At 48.0% G+C, this 19,099-nt stretch overlaps 6 protein-coding genes across 6 annotated transcripts; 3 read left to right on the plus strand and 3 right to left on the minus strand.

The window, feature by feature from the left end:
• Positions 1 to 65: 65 nt before the first annotated feature.
• PtrM4_050520 (FabG, Dehydrogenase with different specificities (related to short-chain alcohol dehydrogenase)) lies at positions 66 to 1,009 on the minus strand (the record flags this gene model as incomplete). The annotated part of the gene is made up of 2 exons (XM_001936847.1): positions 66 to 778; positions 826 to 1,009. 2 exons carry the CDS (start codon positions 1,007 to 1,009, stop codon positions 66 to 68), a joined length of 897 nt encoding a protein of 298 aa, XP_001936882.1.
• Positions 1,010 to 1,722: 713 nt separating this feature from the next.
• PtrM4_050530 (ProP, Permease major facilitator superfamily) lies at positions 1,723 to 3,225 on the plus strand (the record flags this gene model as incomplete). The annotated part of the gene is made up of 3 exons (XM_001936848.2): positions 1,723 to 1,901; positions 1,948 to 2,623; positions 2,677 to 3,225. The coding sequence occupies 3 exons, from the start codon at positions 1,723 to 1,725 to the stop codon at positions 3,223 to 3,225; spliced, it is 1,404 nt and encodes a 467-aa protein (XP_001936883.1).
• A 3,775-nt stretch (positions 3,226 to 7,000) lies between these two features.
• Positions 7,001 to 7,141, plus strand: PtrM4_050540 (uncharacterized protein; the record flags this gene model as incomplete). Its single annotated transcript, XM_001936850.2, has 1 exon — positions 7,001 to 7,141. The coding sequence occupies one exon, from the start codon at positions 7,001 to 7,003 to the stop codon at positions 7,139 to 7,141; it is 141 nt and encodes a 46-aa protein (XP_001936885.2).
• An 8,504-nt stretch (positions 7,142 to 15,645) lies between these two features.
• Positions 15,646 to 15,936, minus strand: PtrM4_050550 (uncharacterized protein; the record flags this gene model as incomplete). The annotated part of the gene is made up of 1 exon (XM_066104865.1): positions 15,646 to 15,936. One exon carries the CDS (start codon positions 15,934 to 15,936, stop codon positions 15,646 to 15,648), a length of 291 nt encoding a protein of 96 aa, XP_065959429.1.
• Positions 15,937 to 16,021: 85 nt separating this feature from the next.
• Positions 16,022 to 16,516, minus strand: PtrM4_050560 (uncharacterized protein; the record flags this gene model as incomplete). Its single annotated transcript, XM_066104866.1, is given in 3 exon segments — positions 16,022 to 16,026; positions 16,046 to 16,443; positions 16,506 to 16,516. 3 exon segments carry the CDS (start codon positions 16,514 to 16,516, stop codon positions 16,022 to 16,024), a joined length of 414 nt encoding a protein of 137 aa, XP_065959430.1.
• A 1,170-nt stretch (positions 16,517 to 17,686) lies between these two features.
• On the plus strand, positions 17,687 to 18,721 carry PtrM4_050570 (uncharacterized protein; the record flags this gene model as incomplete). Its single annotated transcript, XM_066104867.1, has 1 exon — positions 17,687 to 18,721. The coding sequence occupies one exon, from the start codon at positions 17,687 to 17,689 to the stop codon at positions 18,719 to 18,721; it is 1,035 nt and encodes a 344-aa protein (XP_065959431.1).
• Positions 18,722 to 19,099: the final 378 nt, after the last annotated feature.

The following is a 19,099-nucleotide window of genomic DNA, read 5'->3' on the forward strand; positions in this document are numbered from 1 at the left end:
TTTTCCAACGCCACCCAATGCATGTCATACGGCGTAAAAAATATGAACAAGAAGACAAGGAACCTCTACCAGGCACCGACAATACCTGCGACTGGGATATCGATACCCGTGGTGTAGCTGGCGGCATCCGACAGCAAATACACGTAGGCTCCGCCAAGTTCGCGAGGGTCGGCCAATCTAGGCATGCCGCCATAGTACTGCATCTTCAAGTTCCAGTCCGCTGCCCTCTCGACGTAGTATGTCATTTGTGTGCGCACAAAGCCTGGAGAGATGGAGTTGACGCGGATTCCGTGCTTTGCCCACTCCATCGCCAGCGTGTGTGCCATGTTGCGGACAGCACCCTTTGTTCCTCCATACGGCGCAGACGGTGCAGCTCTGTTCGGCCTGTACGAAGTCATCGAGGCGGTGAAAACGATTGAGCCCTTGATGCCCAACTCGATAAACTTCTTTGCGGCTGCGGTTGCGCAAAAGTATGCGCCAAAGACGTTGAGATTAAACAGCTGTTCGAGCTGGGGGCGGTCAAAGTCGAGCGCGGGCTGGTGCTTGGTCATGCCCGCATTGGCAATCATACCGTCAATACGGCCCGACTGCGCGACAATTTTGTCTATTGCTTCCGTGACGCTCTCTTCAGACGTCACATCGCAGTGTATGTAGTGGACCCGCTTGGGGTTTGCCTTTTGAAGCGCCTCAAACTCGTCGCCGGGCACGAAAAGGTCCAAAGAATAAACTTCAGCGACGTCGTTCGCAAGGCATACCGTCGCGAGACCGAGTCCAATGCCTACAAAATCAGTAATTGTCGCAAATCAGGACATGCATCCGACCTACCTCTGTTGGCACCGGTAATAGCGACTACCTTGCCCTTCAGGGTAATCTTCCAGTCAAAGTCCTCCTTCGGCTCCGTAGTAAGATATACGGGATTAGGAACGCTTTGCTCGACTTGAGCATCATTGGCGCTGGCAGCTGCAGGCACCGTCGGGTCCGCTTGTGGTAGGACTGCGGAGGGAGACATGGCTGGCAGGTAGGTGTGTAGATTGAGCAACTTTGACGAGAATTGGCAGGTCGCGCGAAGAATGGGGGATCCGACAGATAGATTGGTGAACGAACATCACACGTCTGGATCCCCGCATGTTTAAGTACAAGACATTCCTCTACCCCACAACACCTGGTGGCAACAATTGTGGTTTCTCCTCGGTCCCGAGCTTCTCCAACGCCGCGAGAACCCGTGAGAACCATGCGTATCGTACAGGGGTGGCACCGTTGAGAGCCATGTGCGATGCCAGCTCGACGCGAGCGCAAAACGCCTTCGCTTAGTGGCACATTTTCGCCTCGAGGCACACGGGTCGGACGAGAACTGGCTGTATGCTTGGTACGATTCCCGCCGTATTCTAGGCCAATCATGACCGGGGCCTAACCCGCATCTCTGGGCCGCATGCGGCAACTTCGGTTGACAGGCTTAGACCTGGGGTAGACGAAGAAGGGCCGAAATAATCTGGGGCAGTTCAGGTCGTCTTGTTGCGAACGGGCAACACTAGCAGACCCTAGGCTATAACGGCCTGCTGGACAGGCCATGATCTATAAAGCTTCTGGTTATCGCACTTTTCTAGGTTCATCGTTGTGGGTGGTGTTGCGACATTGCACAAGATACGCATTAGTCTCCCCATCTTGATCTTTCGCATCAAAAACTTCGTTTTGCACCCTGGCACCACACACGTCTCGGAAACAATGACGTCGATACGCCACTCGGCAGACATCAAGGAGATGGACTCCGCAAAGCACGTTGAGGTCTCCAGTGATATCACTTGGACACCGGAAGAGGAGCAGAAGCTCGTTCGCAAGATTGATCTTTTTCTGCTACCGACGATATGGCTCATGTACCTGCTATCGTACATGGACCGCACCAAGTAAGCGAGCTGCCAGATTCGTGAAACCAAAAACTAACTTTTGCAGTATCGGAAACGCGAAAATCGCTGGAATGGGCGATGACCTCAAGCTCACTTCGCAACAATACTCGACCGCCCTGGTAGTTTTCTTCGTCACATACGTCGTATTCGAGCCGCCATCGAACATGCTCCTCGTCCGTCTCAAGCCCTCCGTCTACTTGCCAATCATAATGAGCATCTGGGGTGGTTTGACTTGCTGCATGGCTGCCATCAACGACTTTAAGCACCTCCTTGGACTGCGGATCCTCGTCGGTGTATTCGAAGCCGGTTTCGCCCCTGGTATCATCCTCATCATCTCATCCTGGTACAAGAAGGACGAACAATCGAAGCGTTTTGGTGTATACATGTCTGCGGCTATCCTGAGTGGTGCTTTTGGTGGTCTTCTTGCTGGTGCCATTACAGGCGGTATGGATGGCACTGCAGGACTCGCAGGCTGGCGTTGGTTGTTTATTATTGAGGGCGCGGCGACAGTGATCTGGGCGATGGCTTCATACTTTATCCTTTTGGATTTCCCGGCAAACACCAAGCGTCTGACTGACCGCGAACGAGCCATTGCCACGGCGCGCCTCCGGGAGGGCGGTGTCCAGACCCACGTGGAAGGCGAGGAGAGAATGGGAAAGATGAAGTCTCTCCGTCTTGCAATCTTTGACTGGAGGACTATCTCGTTCATCCTTGGTTACATGGTAAGTTTTGCTGCATACACGCATTTTTTGAAAATGCCACTAATACTCCCCAGGTCATCGTCGGCTCCTCGACCCTCTCATACTTCTACCCTACCCTTGTCCACGGCCTCGGATATACCGACAGAGTGACTGCGCAGTACATGACTGTTCCCATTTACGCAGTTGCTTTTGTCTGCACAGCAGTTACTACCTACTTTGCCGACTCCATCTCCAACCACCGTGGTCTTGTGATCGCCTCATGGCTCAGCTTCTCCCTCATAACATCGATCCTGGTCTGCGTCGTCTACGAATTTAAAGCAAGATACGCACTCCTCGTCCTCATGGCCGCCGGTCTCTGGTCTTCCAACGCCGTCTCTCTCTCCTTTGCTAGTGCGACATTCGGATCCATGCAACCAGAGGTCAGGGCCATTGCCATTGCTCTAGTCAATGCCATGGGCAACCTAGCACAGATCTACGGCGCATACCTTTTCCCAGCCAAGGACAGCCCCAAGTACCTCTTGGGCTTTGGCGTCATCTCTGGTATGACGGGTTTTGGTATTATTATTTACATCTTCCTTCACGTTGCGCTTAGGCGGAAGGAGGGTATGAATTCATTTTTCTAGATGGCCTTCACAGCGGGTTTGTGAAGATGATGTTTTGTTGTATGTAAATATCCTGTTACGTCTTGCAGGAATGTATATAGATATAGAGCAAATGTCAACAGCAGTATGATATGAAGATGTGTTTTTTGTACAGGTCAGAGAGTGAAAATGACTGTGTGGACTGTAGTTGTCGGCGCTGACGTTCTACTAAGAATTGGTTATTAAGAACTAACCATATAAAAATCGACATTAACTCAGCACCCTTTCTCTGCACTCTATACAAGGAACATCTACACTAAGCCAATACATCGACCTTTTTACAACACTTAACCACCACAAATCTCAATTTCCAACCCACTCCGCAAGCCCCGGTTCACTCACTGTCCTATTTCCCAATGGGTTTCTTCTCCCTCTTCAAATCCACAACCCCAGCACGCCTTTACCTCCACGGCGACCCCGACAGCCCCGACTCCTTTTACTCCCCCCATATCCGGCCCCAATAGACGAAACGCCACACTACTGCCGAGGAGGCAGGAAGGGCAGACTCATGAAGAGAGAAGAATGGCAAAGAGAGAAAGGGCAGATAGGAGATGGCAGGAGTATATGGAGGAGTGTAGGGAGAGGGAGGAGGAGTGGTTGCGGAGGAATCCGGGGTTGGCGGAAAGTTTAGGTAGGGCGGATGTGGGGGGGTGGGGGAGCGAGAGAGCATCGAGATGGCGGCAGCGGCGGCAGTGGTGGTGGTGACGGTGGTGATACACGGGGTATGGGTAGGAGTGGAAGAGCGGCGAGTAGAGGAAGATATGGGAGACATGAGGATATGCATGCACCTAGGTTTGTTTTTGAAGAGCCTGGTGGAGGAAATGGGCGTCGCTGAGAATGCTGCTTGCTGGAGAGGTGACAGGTCTCACTCGACTTGATAATTCTATTGTACGTATGAAGACTACAAGGATTTCAGTAGCGAGTCCGTCACTGAGCTTCAGTGAGGATTGATAGCTGTCTGCAGCGCAAGATCTCTGCTTATTATGTAATGTGCGAACTCGATTCGATCACTCAATGACTGTAATTGCTATACAAGTGAAGCTTTTCATGGCATCAATTTACTCTTTGACCCAGGCGCCATGAATGAACTTCTTCACAGTCACTATACCATCACCCCCCTTTTCCAATATAAAAACAACATTAGTAATACTACAGTTCCACAGAAACTCATATACTATACTTAAGAAACCACAAATAGACACCTTACACATCAAACATATCTTATTCTTAATCGCATCACCATGCCACCACCAAAAAAGCAAGCAACATTAAAACAACAACCAGCGCCGTTTGTAAAATGGCTCGCAGGCGGAGAGGTTCCGCTAAGATTGAAAGAAATCCCAGAGACGGCAAGTTGCAAGTAGTCAAGGAGAGTAAAAAACAAGCGGAATATGTATCACTACGTGGTGGAAAAAGAGGAGTGCTCGATGTGCCGGCAGAGGGTTGGGGGCAATGCCAAAAGGGATATGGAGCTCTGAACAATCTTGAAACTTCATCTACTACCAGCTCGCGGGGGAGGGGCAGCAGGATATCAACCCGCAGCTGTACCTTCCCGAGGACCATATGCGCATTCCAATGCACCACCTCAGCACCACACCGGACCCTACCACCCCCCGCGCACAGCAAATGCTACCTCCGCGTGCCCCTGCTCCAGCCTCAAGAAGCAATGCATATTCAGGCCATGCAGAAGAATATTACACTTCAGAAAGGGCGAGAGGAAGATCGATGACTCCAAGTCTCGCGTCGCATGTTTCCTCTCATAGAAGCAGTGTTAGCCAGCTTCATATACCTACGCCGCCTCGTTCACACGTTTCTGCTGCGAGTCAACGCTCGCACGCTTTGGGTACGGAGCTTGTAGCGGTAGAGGTAGAGTACGAGCCCAGTATCCGCAGCCACGTGTCGAGCCGTGCTAGTGGCTCAGTGAGTGGGAGTCGTGTGGGATCGGTGAAGGATAGGACCCATGACTCCGGGTTTGCTGAGGGATATCAGTGTGGAAGTAGTGCTGGGGGAAGATTTGGGATAAATGTGGATTGATAGGGAGGTTGACGTGGGTGGGGAAGGGATGGGGAAATGCGAGATGCGAGATGGTATCCGTGCCGCGCATATATGATTTTCCAATCATGGGTAGTAGATGTGATTATTCAGAAATGGAAGAGTATATGAGAACTGATCATGTTGATGTGATCTCAAGTAACTGCACCGACGAAAAGACAACGGCCTAGGTTAGAATGGCCATTCAGGGGAGACTTAGCATGAGTGAAGAGGCAAATCGAATTAAATATCATAGAGATATATCTAGATATCTTCCTAGAGCTTCATCAGAGACGCAATATACTTCTTTTTGGTTGATGAGTGATGTCAGTGCCGAGGTGAAGGAACGAAGTGGTGAGCGGCTGAAAAAGGCAGGATGAGCCGAGCTTATCGATAAGAACTGGCAATCTCCAAAATTTCCGCCAGCACCTAAACACCATCGCAAACATCACGAACGTCGCCCACGATGCCGAAACGAAAGCGCTCCTCGCCTCCCCCGACTCAAAAGATTGCCGCGCCCCCGCCAGCGAAACGCGCAAAGTATTGCGAAAAATGTATCGTCGATGCGCAAAAACCTCTCTTCCAAGCGCTTCGCCATGGCTCTGTGCTTGAGCGTCAAAAACACAGTCGCAGGAAGAAGTACGCGACTAAGAAGAACGACCGAAAAGCCATTGAGCGCTTAGAAGCCGAGTATACCGTTTTGAAGGCGCTCAATCTGGAACAGCTGGCGGATCAACATTTGCGCAAGACGCTGGCGAGGGTGAAAAGCTTGAAGGATGCCGAACCGCTACGGGAATACATTGCTGGTATACGGGAAGGGTCCAAGGATACAAATACGCTCAATGTCACGGCAAGGCTGTTCAAGGTGGTCCAGGTCAAGAAAGTGGTGGATGGCGTAATCGAGGAGTTGAAAGGCATACTGGAGGTAGGCAAGAGCGATGCGCCGGTCGCGGAGAGCAAGACGGAGTTTGAGAAGAAACCTAAGAATATAAAGGCTGCGAAGGCGGTGGAGAAGCAGGATGTCGAGATGAAGGAAGCGAGCGACGGAGAGGATGATCCATACATGGCTTTCAGCGCGCGGATAGCGGAGCCTTCGTCTGGCGAGGAAGACAGCGCAGCTTCCGTTACAGATGACGAACGACCGCCGAGCATCGCAGATAGCGAGAACGATCACGACCCGGAAGACGACCTCGAGGCGGACAGTGAGAGTGAGGGCGACGACGAGGAAGGCACATCTTTCGAGGGCTTCAGCAGCGATGACAAGACAGACAGTAAAACGGAAACATCTCGGTTAATAGCGCCACCATCGGACGAGTCCGAATCTGACTCCGGCTCTGACTCTGATGAAGCCTCTATACCCACGAAAAAGTCAAAGACCAAACTCGACGAAGCTAAATCCACTTCTTCTGCCTTCCTCCCCGCCCTCAGCCACGCCGCTTACTTTTCTGGCTCTGAGTCAGAAGCCTCTGATCTTGACGAGGACGTTGCGCCACGAAAGAACCGTCGCGGCCAACGCGCCCGTCAAAAGATTGCAGAACTGAAATTTGGTCAGAAAGCCAAACATCTCGAGAAGGCACAACGCAACGCTGGCTGGGACCCCAAACGAGGCGCAGTCTCCGATGACAAACACCAAAGGAAAGGAAAGCCCACAACAGGCAGAGGCCCGCAGCAGAGTGGAACAAACGCAGAGCCACTGGGTGATCGGCGCGATAAGAAGGACAGGAAAATGGGACTGGGAGTCAAGCGGGATGATAAGGGCGAATTGCATCCTAGTTGGCAGGCAGCGAAGATGGCAAAGGAGAGTAAGAAGTTGAAGATTGATCTTTCTGGAAGCAAGATGGCGGGGAAGAAGGTTGTTTTTGATTGAGATATCCCCCAAAAGTTATGGATTGACTAGATGTGGCTGTGTGTGTATTGTACAATCTCAATAAGTTAGCGTCCCACGACAAACGACCATATGGTCCGTTCTCGGACTCTTCCTGAGAATATATAAATGATGTCCCGCCTTCCCTTCCTTCTCTCCTCCATTTTCCAGGTGTTGTGAATTATAAAAGTGATGGATGAAGAGACTCATGGAGAACCTTCGTTGAGGCATTCTTCTAAATTCTTCTAAAAAATCAAGATATTCGAGGCATGTCTCTGAAATGGTTAAAGCCTTCAAGAATATCCAGTGACTTTTCTTTTTGTCTACACCATTTTACATCTAAAATTGCCAGTACATCCACAGCATGTGTGGTCGCGGGGTCCACTCCCTATATAATAACCTCCGCATCTTTTTTAACTTACCATCCTCTTGTTCCTTCCATTTCCCCTTTTTCCAAAGTATCCACTAAAAAAAATGATCTGTTCCAGAAAAGAAACGGGACGCATTGTGATTTATCGGGGGAACGACTGGGAAGTTTGCAACGAACATAAAGAAAAAAATCCATGGGGACAGCATATTCCACTACAAAACTTTACTTATGGGCTCTCTCCTTCTCCGACTTGTCCATAAACTCCTCTTCAGCACTTTCCAAAACTAGCAGCCTTGGCATACTATGTGTTTTCTTAGAATCACTACTGGGAGCCGTGATGTTTGTCGGCTTCTTGTGTCCTTTTTCTAAAAATGCCATTTGCGAAGCAAAAATGGCGCCGGTGGCTCTGTGCATTAAATAATACCTCGCCTACACTTCTCACTTGCTTGACTTAATTTACTACTTCTTTTTCTAAAATCATACTCGGATAGTGAGATGTGTCTTGTTCTAAAAAGCAGTGGTTTGGATTGCGATGTACTCTAAGGCTTTTCACAGCACAAGTATCAAGAGCAACAAAAAAGTTCTGGATGTTGAGCAGTAGCTTCTCTGCACATATAATTACTTCCCTGATTACTATGCAACTTATCGTCTAAAATTTACTTCATCACTCTTACCTACCGACCAGAGTTGGCCGACCAAGAACACATGACAGCAGTAGCTCTTCTGCGTATAAACTTACTATTCTGGATCCCTTGCTGCTTACCATCTATATCTTTCTTTATTACCAGAAAACTAAAACGGGCTTCGGTTCCATCTATGTATCGTTCAAAAGGGACGATTGAAATCTTCATGACCCTTCCGTGGCTTTCCTTTATCAATTAAATCACACCTGGCAACCCATTATGGGAGTGGCTTGTGTTAATCTTAAAACTACGAAGACAGACGCTTATGTATAAATTTTCTGCGGCAGGCAACGTGCTCGGCCCGTCTTCTATCCCCAAATCGCGGGGGGATGGCGCAGTGGTAAAGCGCCTGGTATTCCTTTACCGCACTCCAAATTTGCAGTGTAGTAGAGGTCGAAGGTTCGAATCCTTCTCCTCTCACCGCCACTTGTGGCTTTACCAAAAAATATCGAACGGCTTACTCCAACTCGCAAATTTTCACCTACCCCTGCAAACCTAAGCGACAGGTTATAGCCGCAGTACACCCGAGCCACGCACTGCTACGACTACAAACACTACGCTAAGCTTGTTACAACCCTACGCCTCGTTCAAGATCCCATGGCTTTTTCCCCTTTGAGGTTTTTTCAGACTTAGGAACACGAGGAAAGCGTTGCAAAAAGAGATAGGTTGAAGAGAAGGAAAAACAGGCAGCTATAATAGGGTTTTACTTTCTCTCCTCCCCTGTAATAGCTAGGACATGCCTAAACTACATTAGTCAAACATAACCAACGAACATCAAAGGAGAGATAAAAATAGCTAGAATGGCATCTGCCACCGTCCTACATAGTCTCTGACTGATAAAGGACGCTAATGGATTACATACATACATACATACATATCCCCAAATCGCAACATTTGATATGTGATCTTCTCGTCTCTCATCTAAAACTTCCTTACGAACGATTTATGTTCTGCTCGCTTCTTCGAACCACACCACTCATGTGGGAAAAACGAACAAATTTAAAATTTCCAGTTGAGAGTGTACTGTTTCAGAAGTCTGCAGACAATGTTGATGGAAAAGAGAGAGTGCGCTGGCCCGTGCGTTACTCCAAAAGAACAGTGGAAACTCATCATGCTCACTGCTTTGTTCGGCAGCGGAGTATAAGTACCACCTTCTTTCGCTCCTTCCAACCTTCTACTCTATCATCCATTACTTCTGAAAATTAAAATTGCAAGCAGAATACGGTCTTGGGTGATTTTCAAAACAATTTTGCCTAACATTATTTCGTCTGTTTTCTGGCAGTGCTGAATACTTCTATTTAAAACCCTTTCCATTACTCTTCAAGTCCACTAAATTTGACACTGGACAGAGATGGAAAACCGCGCATACATGTGGAGAACCTCGAAAACGACCTCATCATTTGGAATGAGCGACTCTGGTTGGTGAGCGATAAAACCCCCATAAATCCTCCCGTGCAGCTGGAAGGGCAGAGCTTCTTTCTATACTTTCTACTGCTGTTCTATTTCTTAAATCAACTTCGGTAACGGTAATGTCTCTTTGTCTGAGACAACACCACGCTGCTTGGATGGCGTGTTGAGAGGCTGTCTGTAATTTCCCGTTTCAAAAGTCCTATGCTGTTTATTGTGCAGCAAAGATTGAAACAAGAAGACCAGATGACTGTCCTTGAGTCGAAGCACCCTCAATGTAGCGCGAGTGAAAATAACGATACAAGCGTGGCATGGAAATCGCCGGAACCCCTGATTTTACCTAAATATTTCGAAAAGCTGTTCCTGTAATTGAAAACCCGGAAAACCACATTTGTAAATTCTCTCTTTTAAGAGGCTGGACACAAACAATATGATGTGTCCATTTCCCTGCCTGTAAAAATCATATCAAAACCACTGATTACCATGTACATGCAGCCAAAGATCATTTTGCGTTTAGAAAATCGAACTCGTCTATTATTTGTGTCCATCTTCCTGCTTTCCCCGACAAGAATCAAAATCAATACCTAATTCTCATATGTTGAAAGGCTTCTGCGCATCGGCTGACTATTTAAATGCAACATTTCAAGCTACAATGGGAAAGCTGGGAAGCCTTGTTACACATCTTCTGTATATAAAGGCCCTCTGTTTCTGCTCCTTCTCTTCTTCTATTCCTTACAATGAAAAATATTCCGTGGTTCTAAAAAGTCATGGAATTATAAACGATGTGTTTTCCAGCATCTCCCTGACCTTCTACTCTTAAAACTTTATGTCTTCTTAAATTTTCCGTCACGACAACATCCGCAAGAAAACTTTAATCACCGCATTCTCTATGTGCGCGTTCGAAATGATACCTATTATCGACTTATGGATCTCTGACTCGCTTATCTTTCATATAAATCCTTACCAAGTTCCCCTTCTCCTTCTCTCTTCTATCAACTCAGACCCCTTTCCTGTTTTTCTAAAAAAAAAAAGCTTACAATAGGACCCATGTTTCCTCTTTTTCCAAATACAATGAGCAACAACGAACCGACATGTGGGCAGCGGCACCTGAAAAAAAAATTAAAGATTCCTCTTTTTCCAAAAAAAATTCCATCAACCTTTTCTATTTCGCCGGCTGTGTCTGCATAGAACCTACCGAAAACACGGGCTATAAACTTCATTCGTTCCAAAACATTATGCTTGATACTAATGAGTGGCGAGGCTGTCTGGTTGGGTTAAAAGCTTCTATAAAGTCTTCGCCGTCTCTCTCCTCTCGACTTCTTTACTTGGAAATCTTTCTTTCTTCCTAAAACAGCGTGGAAGCAAGTATATGGTTCCGCTTTTGTCTAAAATTATATGCATTGGGATTGCATGTTGGCGGCAGCGGCTCTGTGGAAATTGCTAAAAGCCTACTCCAGGCTCTATGTGTTCAAATAAGCCGAGCCAATGTACCATGGGGCAGTAACCTCTGGTGGGCTGGATTGAGTTACCAGTAAAGCCCACGTTTCTCTCTACTTCTCTCTTTCCTTCTTACTTTAAAACATCCAGGGCGATATTCCAAAAAGACAAGGTCGCACTTCATGATTCTGGCCTTTCTCAAAATCCATACACGTCCGTATGATACCGGTCCGGCACCTGTGTGAGAACTATTGACGTATTGAAAAAGTAGACGATCGCTAGTATGTCCGCAAAAGAACGATGTCGTCTGGGAATGGAGCAGTGACTTCCGTCAAGCGGGGTACTACTCTCTATAAAAAAAATCCTTTTCTTTCTCTTCCTTTTTTCCACATTATGAAACTTACAACGCGACCTTCAAAAATTCTGGCTTACTGCTCCGGTCCTGACTTTTTTTTTAAATGAGTTCAGAAACGTCATATGTTGAGTCGGCGGCTATGTGCGCTATTGAAAAAGATATCTACAACAATGATGTCTGTGAAAAACGAAATTTCGAGTCTCACATGGAGCAGTGACTTCCGCTAAGCTGGGCCAGAATAGCTATATAATCTCTGCCTCTTTTCCCACTTCTTTCCTCTTATCACACACTCTCCGCTGTGTCCTCTGTTAGATATTTGAGGACAGGGCAGAAGAGAGGAAGAAATTGTTCTATTGAGAGAGCTACATAGAGCGATTATATACACAACCGAGATGAGTAAGCAGGTGGCGAGGAGTCACGTGAGATTCAGTTCACAGTGTACCAGGTGAACCGAGGTGCCAGGCTGACATCCTCTAAAATCACATAATGTGGAATCACAAGGGTTCCTTTTTCTAAAAAGTGATCTAGAAAGGATTTGATGTTGGTGAGAACGAGGAGGTGATCACTACAGTATATATCTTACACCCGAGGGATGTGATTCTAGATTCAGGACCGCAGATGCTATGGAGCTGTGAGATCCTTAAACTGATGTAAAAGGCTAGTGGAGGCTGTTGTGTTCAAAAATACCCGTCTACCAGCTGTCCTGTCTTCGTTACTGAAGTTGTTCCTTATTATTACTAAAAACTTCGAAGACCTCGTGTGATCTTGGCGAGAAATCCTTTCTGTTGGTTTACGCTGTGTTTATGAATGTTATGACACTTGAAATGATGTTAGTCGAACATGTAGTCTACTAGATGTCATGGGCTTTATTCAAAATACCAAGGAAGAGTCTCGATGCGGTGTGTGGTGATCGATCCCTCATCATACTGGCAGCATTCCAGCCAACAAGATAGCGCAGAAACAACAGGGACGTGAGATAAAACCTTTATATTATTTTCACAATGCCACTTCTCCAAGGAAAAAATGAAACTTTTAATCTCCAAGAGCCCTCTTACAGAAATTGAACCCATGAACACGAACAGACAGTACCCAGACCATGCAACCCAGTTGCGCCAAGTTTCCACGCTCAAGCATACAATGCCTGCAAACAGTGATCTCCGTAACAATTGAGGTTGCAGCATGCCTACTAGATGATATCAGCCCCGTCACAGTACAAATCAACTATCGTGGCGGTAGATACGCACGGGAAGACAGTGATGCTTGAACAGTATGCATCCGCCTGCACCTTGCAAGGGAAAGGCAGTGACCTAATCGTAGTGAGTCCAAACCCCGAAACTATCAATATTTCTGATGCAAACCTTACTACGTTCTCAATCCCAAAAATCTGGAATCCATAACAATGGATTATGCCAATCTTTCCTCATGCATTTGGGTTCGTCATCTGTATCTTTGGCGCACATTTCACCCAATCTGCATGGCAAGGCGATACACTTTGAGTTGATGCAAGTATAGAGGGTGTGGCTACCGGAATAATACTCGTGCCACTTCCGATAGCACATCCTATCGTAATCATAGTGATCCTTGCAGCTCTTCCCCGCTCGAGCGGTGATGGCGAGTGCCAGGATAGTGACTGGTAATAGAGCGAGCCAGTCAGAGTGAGACCAAGGACTGTGGTAAGAGTGACGGGGGAGGGAAAAGAGAGACAGTAAAATGATGATATAAATATAGAGGGGAAAGAGAAACATCGCAAAACCTTGGAAGAGCTCTCGTCACCATTATTCGATTGATGGTTTTCCAATATGGTGGGCATAGCATAGTACCGTGGTACTATAGAGGGGTAGAACTCCACCTCCCGTGCCTGACACCACCTGTTATACTACATATACAAAGTTACGAGGAGTGGCATGTTCAGCAGTGTGTATAACAGTATAATCAAAAGTGTGTACTATCAAGCAATTATACCAGTAGACGTACACATATCGACGCTTCTCTAAGGCGACCACGCAATTCTTCTGATGTTTTCCAGTATTAATTGGAAATGATTGGATTCATCCAGACCTCGGAGCTGCAGGGAGATTGCATTAGTGTACCAAACGCGTCGACGGTAGTCTACTCTGCTCTACTTGGCAGACAGTAATTGTGTCTTACATCCTTGACATGGAAAGTATCCTGATATATACTCGAATTGTATCTGCACATTTGGAGAGATTAGTGGATGAGGTAGTGCAGAGTTGGTGTTGTCGTGCGATACGGTAAGAGAGTGTGCAACACCGCGACTACCACTCAAGATGAACTGCGCCTTCGGCCCCGCACCTGTACCCAAGAGTTATGAATATGTCACGATTTACGGGGCTTCGGGTCTGGAAGCGGCCCTGTCGTTCGATATGATGGATCAGCCTAGCCCTCATCGCTGATGCGCATCTTCCCCGCTTCCCAGACTCTGGTACGACGAAAACGGTTTAACGGGGATGTTTATGATGATACCAATCATCTTGAAAATGACGCCCAACACGCTGGGGAAAAGGAAAAGACCAGAAAAGCGTCGCACTAGCTATTAACACTGCTACTACTCCGTCTATCCCAGCGCGGATGATGTCGGATTTGGGTATCCAGGCTATCTTTGAACGTACTTGGACGTTAATGGATAGCATTACCAGTATCGGCAGCACTGACGGCTGAACTCGCGAATGGGAAAACGCAGATTGCGACAATGCCTGCACATAATCTCCCATTCGCCCGTCTTACATGCTAAAGGGGGGTTGGTTCATGTGCGGGCGCAAGGGATAGACTCCAACAAACAAAATCTGGCACACGTAACGTGAGGGCTGACGTGGTGCTCGCGATGCGTCCAGTATGCGTTCTTTTTCCTTGCATCGCGAAGCTGCCCATCTTCTGGAGTTTGCCTGTCAGATCAGCCACACCCTGGTATTCGCGCAGGTACGAGAGCTGCGCCTCACGCTAAGATCGCGATCGTTGGAAGATCGCAACTTGCCAACTGTATCTCACTTGTTCTCCTTTTTCTCGGAACTGGAAACATGTCTGGACCGGGTGGCGCAGTCGCGATATGTGGCATGAACTTAGCAGCCCCTGAGCTCCGGCAAAGTGGGGTGGGAGTTGTACGGCGACGGTGAGCGGCTGGGATCTTCCGGGAGGAATGGCCCGCAGCGCCAAGACCAGCGTGGAAAGCTTAGTGTTGCTTAGTTGACGCATACTCGATTGAACGCGTCTTGTTGCGAAATCAAAATGATTTTCTCTTATCCACCCGCTCCATCTTTTACGTCTCCTTTTCCCAACTCCCCTTAATCAAATGCTCAATTACCTCGGCTCGACCGGCAAGTTGTGGCTGCCGGTCCAGATGGCGGAATTAGCGGCACTGCCACACCGAAATTCGCGCCACGTTTCAAAGCGTAAGGTTTGCATTTGTTACGCATCCCACGGACCGTCTCGGATGGCCCATCTAGCTGCAGCTTGTGTGACGCAGGGTGATTGAAGCCGACGTCGCAATTGAATAAATACCGCATTCAAGCCCCGCCTCCGTTTACCTTCACAAAACACTTTCTACTTCAGCTTGCTTTGCAATTTACACAAACATTGAACGCCACATCTTCCAACATGGGTTTCCTTAGCGATTTGATCTCAGACTTCAAGGGCACCAAGTCGGGCGGTGACCAACAGCAGCAGCAACAGTACGGCCAACAGCAGCAATACAGTCAGCAGCAGCAATATGGTCAACAGCAACAGTATGGCCAGCAACAATACGGCCAACAGCAGTACGGTCAACCACCACCACAACAATACGGTCAATACCCGCCCCAGCAATCCTCACCACAGCCTCCGCCCGTTTCTCCGCCGTGGTTCGCCGAGTGGAACGGACATGAGCAACGCTGGGTTTTTGTGAACCAACAGACAGGCGAGCGTACCCCCAACTACCCTGGACCCGGCTATGCCCAGCAACAGGGTAGCTACGGCGCTCCCCAGCAGGGTGGTTACGGTTACGGCCAGGGTGGCTACAACAACCAGGGTGCCGCCCAACAACACTCATACGACCCAACTCGCAGCAGTGCGCCCGAGGAGCAGAAGAAGTCAGGCGGCAATGGCTTGAAGTATGCTGCAGTGGGTGCGGCAGGTCTCGCTGGTGGCGCCCTCTTAATGCATGAAAGCGACAAGATCGGTAAGTCCCCTCGATTACCACCTTCCACCCAAACACCATGCTAACATCAACCCAGGCGAAGGATTCGACAGCGCCAAACAAGGCCTAGAAAACGCACCCGAGAACGTAGCAAACTGGACTGGCGAGCAAGTCGGCCGCGCCGAGCACACATACGACAATGCCGTTGACGATGTGGAGAACTTCCCGGAGAACGCGGCTCGTTGGACTGGAGACAAGGTTCAAGCGGTCGAGGATATTCCAGAGAACATTGAGAATAAGTGGGATAACATGGTTGATGGAGTTGAGGACTTTGGTGATAACATGGAAAACGCGTATGATGAGGGCAGGGACGAGAGGAGGTACGAGGATGAGGATGACTACTAGAGCAGTAGGCATCTGAGAGATGGTGGTAGATGTACGATGGGGATATGGCTGATTCTGAGGTACAGTCGCCCGGATAATTAATTATTCAAGTTTCATCCTATGCTGCTATTAGTCCTCGTACGTGAAGCGAACATGGCAATATCGCCTTTTTGGCTCTCTGCAGTATCAATGTCCCTCATTATCGCCTCCTCATTCGTATCAATCGTAGCCAGTACTGCAGTATGTGACTTTCCGATCCCTCCGCTCGCCCTGTCTCTCGCCGTATTCCGTGAAAAGTATGCCGGGAGATGTAGATCCTTGAATCTCATCGAGTCGCGTGTATGTGACAAAGAGGTAGGGAGAATGGATCTGAGCAAGCTATCGAAAGATTTGCGGAGCGGAGGTAAGTTAGCAACAACGATACCAACCGAAAGCTCCGTCATGGACCAGATGATGAGCGGAACACATTTGTAGTAAAATTCCTTCTGGCCCTGCAACTGTTGGAAGGCCCAGAGTTTGATTGCGGAGATGGCTGTGCAGCTATGTAGGTGTTAGAAGAGAAGAGCCGACATGTTGAGCAGGAGGTGTATGCAGCGACTTACAGTAGCGACATGAGGAATACGGCCCGTAAACTCCACTTTGTTCGCCTATTCACCCGGACGCATCTGATGTATGCAAGGGGTGCAGCTGCACATACCAGATCCGTGATAATGTTGGAAATAGCTTGCGTATATGCAGTGCCAATCCGGGCTGCCGCCGGCAGTGATCGGAATGGTCTGGTCTGACTTGGTCTTGGTCTGGTCTAGACCGCCAAGACTTGGTCTGGTCTGGCGATTTTTTGAGACCGTGGTCGGACCGGTCTAGATGATCGGACCGGTCCGGCTATAAATAGGTCCACGTGACTAGATCTTAGACTAATCTAGCCAGAAAATTTAGCACAATATGAGTCATTAAGATCAAGGTAAGTCTTCTACTTACATAGAACAATCAAGTCCTTAACAACCTACTTATATACTATTGTTATGGAGCCTTCAACACCAACCTCACCGTCCCCATCGAATATTATAAGACTAGATTTAACGTCTCTTACTCCATCTCCTATCCCCACGTCATCACCCACCCTATACTATCACCCACTCCTATTCAATATCACGAATCTCCAGATGAGTTCGTGCAGGGCGGTATCACGTACGTGAAACGTGCAATAATTGCAAGGAAGGATTTCCGTCAAGGTACATCACACATCTGGAAGTACGGACTCCAATACATTCGAGATAGCGATAAGAAAGAGGTGTATTACTGCCATGAGTGCAGGGTTGGGAAGAGCAAGCAAGAGTTGTTTGTCATCAATGGCACTTCTAGGATCCGGAATCACCTGGAACAGAAGCACCAGATTGATCCCCAGAGTGGCATCAAGCGAAAGGGTTCTGTACGGAAGTCTATAATCGACCAGCAAAAGGATGGGGCTGCTTCCAGCATCTTTTTCTGGAAGGAGTCAGTAGAGAAGTTTAAAGAGCTTCTAATTCGTTGGATTGTGTACTGCCATATCGCCTTCTTTCAATTAGAGAACCAGTACTTTCGTGAACTACTCCTCTTTTTAAATCCGGCACTACTCAACCACCTCCCGAAGGCTGCGAAGACTATCCGAAGCTGGGTAATGAATGCATTCATATCGAAGAAGCAACAGCTTAGGGAGGACCTACACCATTCACGGAGTAGGATCTCTATCTCCTTTGATCTCTGGACTTCACCAAACCCTTACGCTATCCTAGGCGTCGTCGCTATGTGGATTGATACTACCGGCATGCGACGTGTTACCGCTTTAGGTATGCGACGTATATACGGCGAACACACTGGAGAGAATCTTGGATCGGTGGTCCTTGAATTGCTGGAAGAATACGACATTAGCGGAGATCAGATTGGATACTTTATGCTGGATAATGCCTCGGCAAATGATACCGCTGTTGAGTTTATACTCAAGGATCTCTGCCCATGGATGAAGTCAAAACAACGTCGTCATCGCCGGCTGCGTTGCTTGGGCCATGTCATCAACCTCTGTTGCCAGGCGTTCCTTATGGGGCGAAACTGTGAGAAGTATCTTGCGAAGCTGGAGAAGCATCATCAACGTGGCGACTATACGAAGGTGGAAGAGCTCTGGAAGAAGTTCGGATGTTTGGGTCGTCTTCACAACCTGGTGCGATACATCAGGCTTACTCCACAACGGCGTGAGGAGTTTGCTACAATTATTATCGGCGGAGATCTTTCGCAATTCGACGGGCTTGAGCTTATCCAGAACAACTCGACCCGCTGGAACTCATGGTTTTATTCGATTACACGTGCATTAAATGTTCGAGAACGTTTAGAGCTCTTCTCGGCTCGTCATGTACCTGGAAAGGGCTCCGTAGGGATCGCGAACTTTAAGCTTGATGGACAGCACTGGTTTGAGCTTGAAAAGATTGAACTCGCTCTCAAAGACTTCTATGCTGCAACTTTGCTTTCTGAAGGTAAGAAGACGTCACTTGCGGACTGGTTTTCAACTTTGGACTGCCTTCTCCGGGAGATAAGCGAGACGAAGGATCACTACCACGACATCCACACTGAGGACGATAACAACTTTACATGGAAGTACATTCAAGGCTGCGCTGATGCTGCTTGGTTAAAGTGCGTTGAGTACTATAACAATCAGCAGCTGAATTGGCAAAATCGATTCCCTGAAGATACTGACCTTCCACCGGCATATTATGCGGCTCAAATGGGGGGATGGCGCAGTGGTAAAGCGCCTGGTATTCCTTTACCGCACTCCAAATTTGCAGTGTAGTAGAGGTCGAAGGTTCGAATCCTTCTCCTCTCACCGCCACTTGTGGCTTTACCAAAAAATATCGAACGGCTTACTCCAACTCGCAAATTTTCACCTACCCCTGCAAACCTAAGCGACAGGTTATAGCCGCAGTACACCCGAGCCACGCACTGCTACGACTACAAACACTACGCTAAGCTTGTTACAACCCTACGCCTCGTTCAAGATCCCATGGCTTTTTCCCCTTTGAGGTTTTTTCAGACTTAGGAACACGAGGAAAGCGTTGCAAAAAGAGATAGGTTGAAGAGAAGGAAAAACAGGCAGCTATAATAGGGTTTTACTTTCTCTCCTCCCCTGTAATAGCTAGGACATGCCTAAACTACATTAGTCAAACATAAC

The sequence above is a fragment of the Pyrenophora tritici-repentis genome, chromosome 10, assembly GCF_003171515.1.
Source record: "Pyrenophora tritici-repentis strain M4 chromosome 10, whole genome shotgun sequence".
Lineage (NCBI taxonomy): Eukaryota > Fungi > Ascomycota > Dothideomycetes > Pleosporales > Pleosporaceae > Pyrenophora > Pyrenophora tritici-repentis.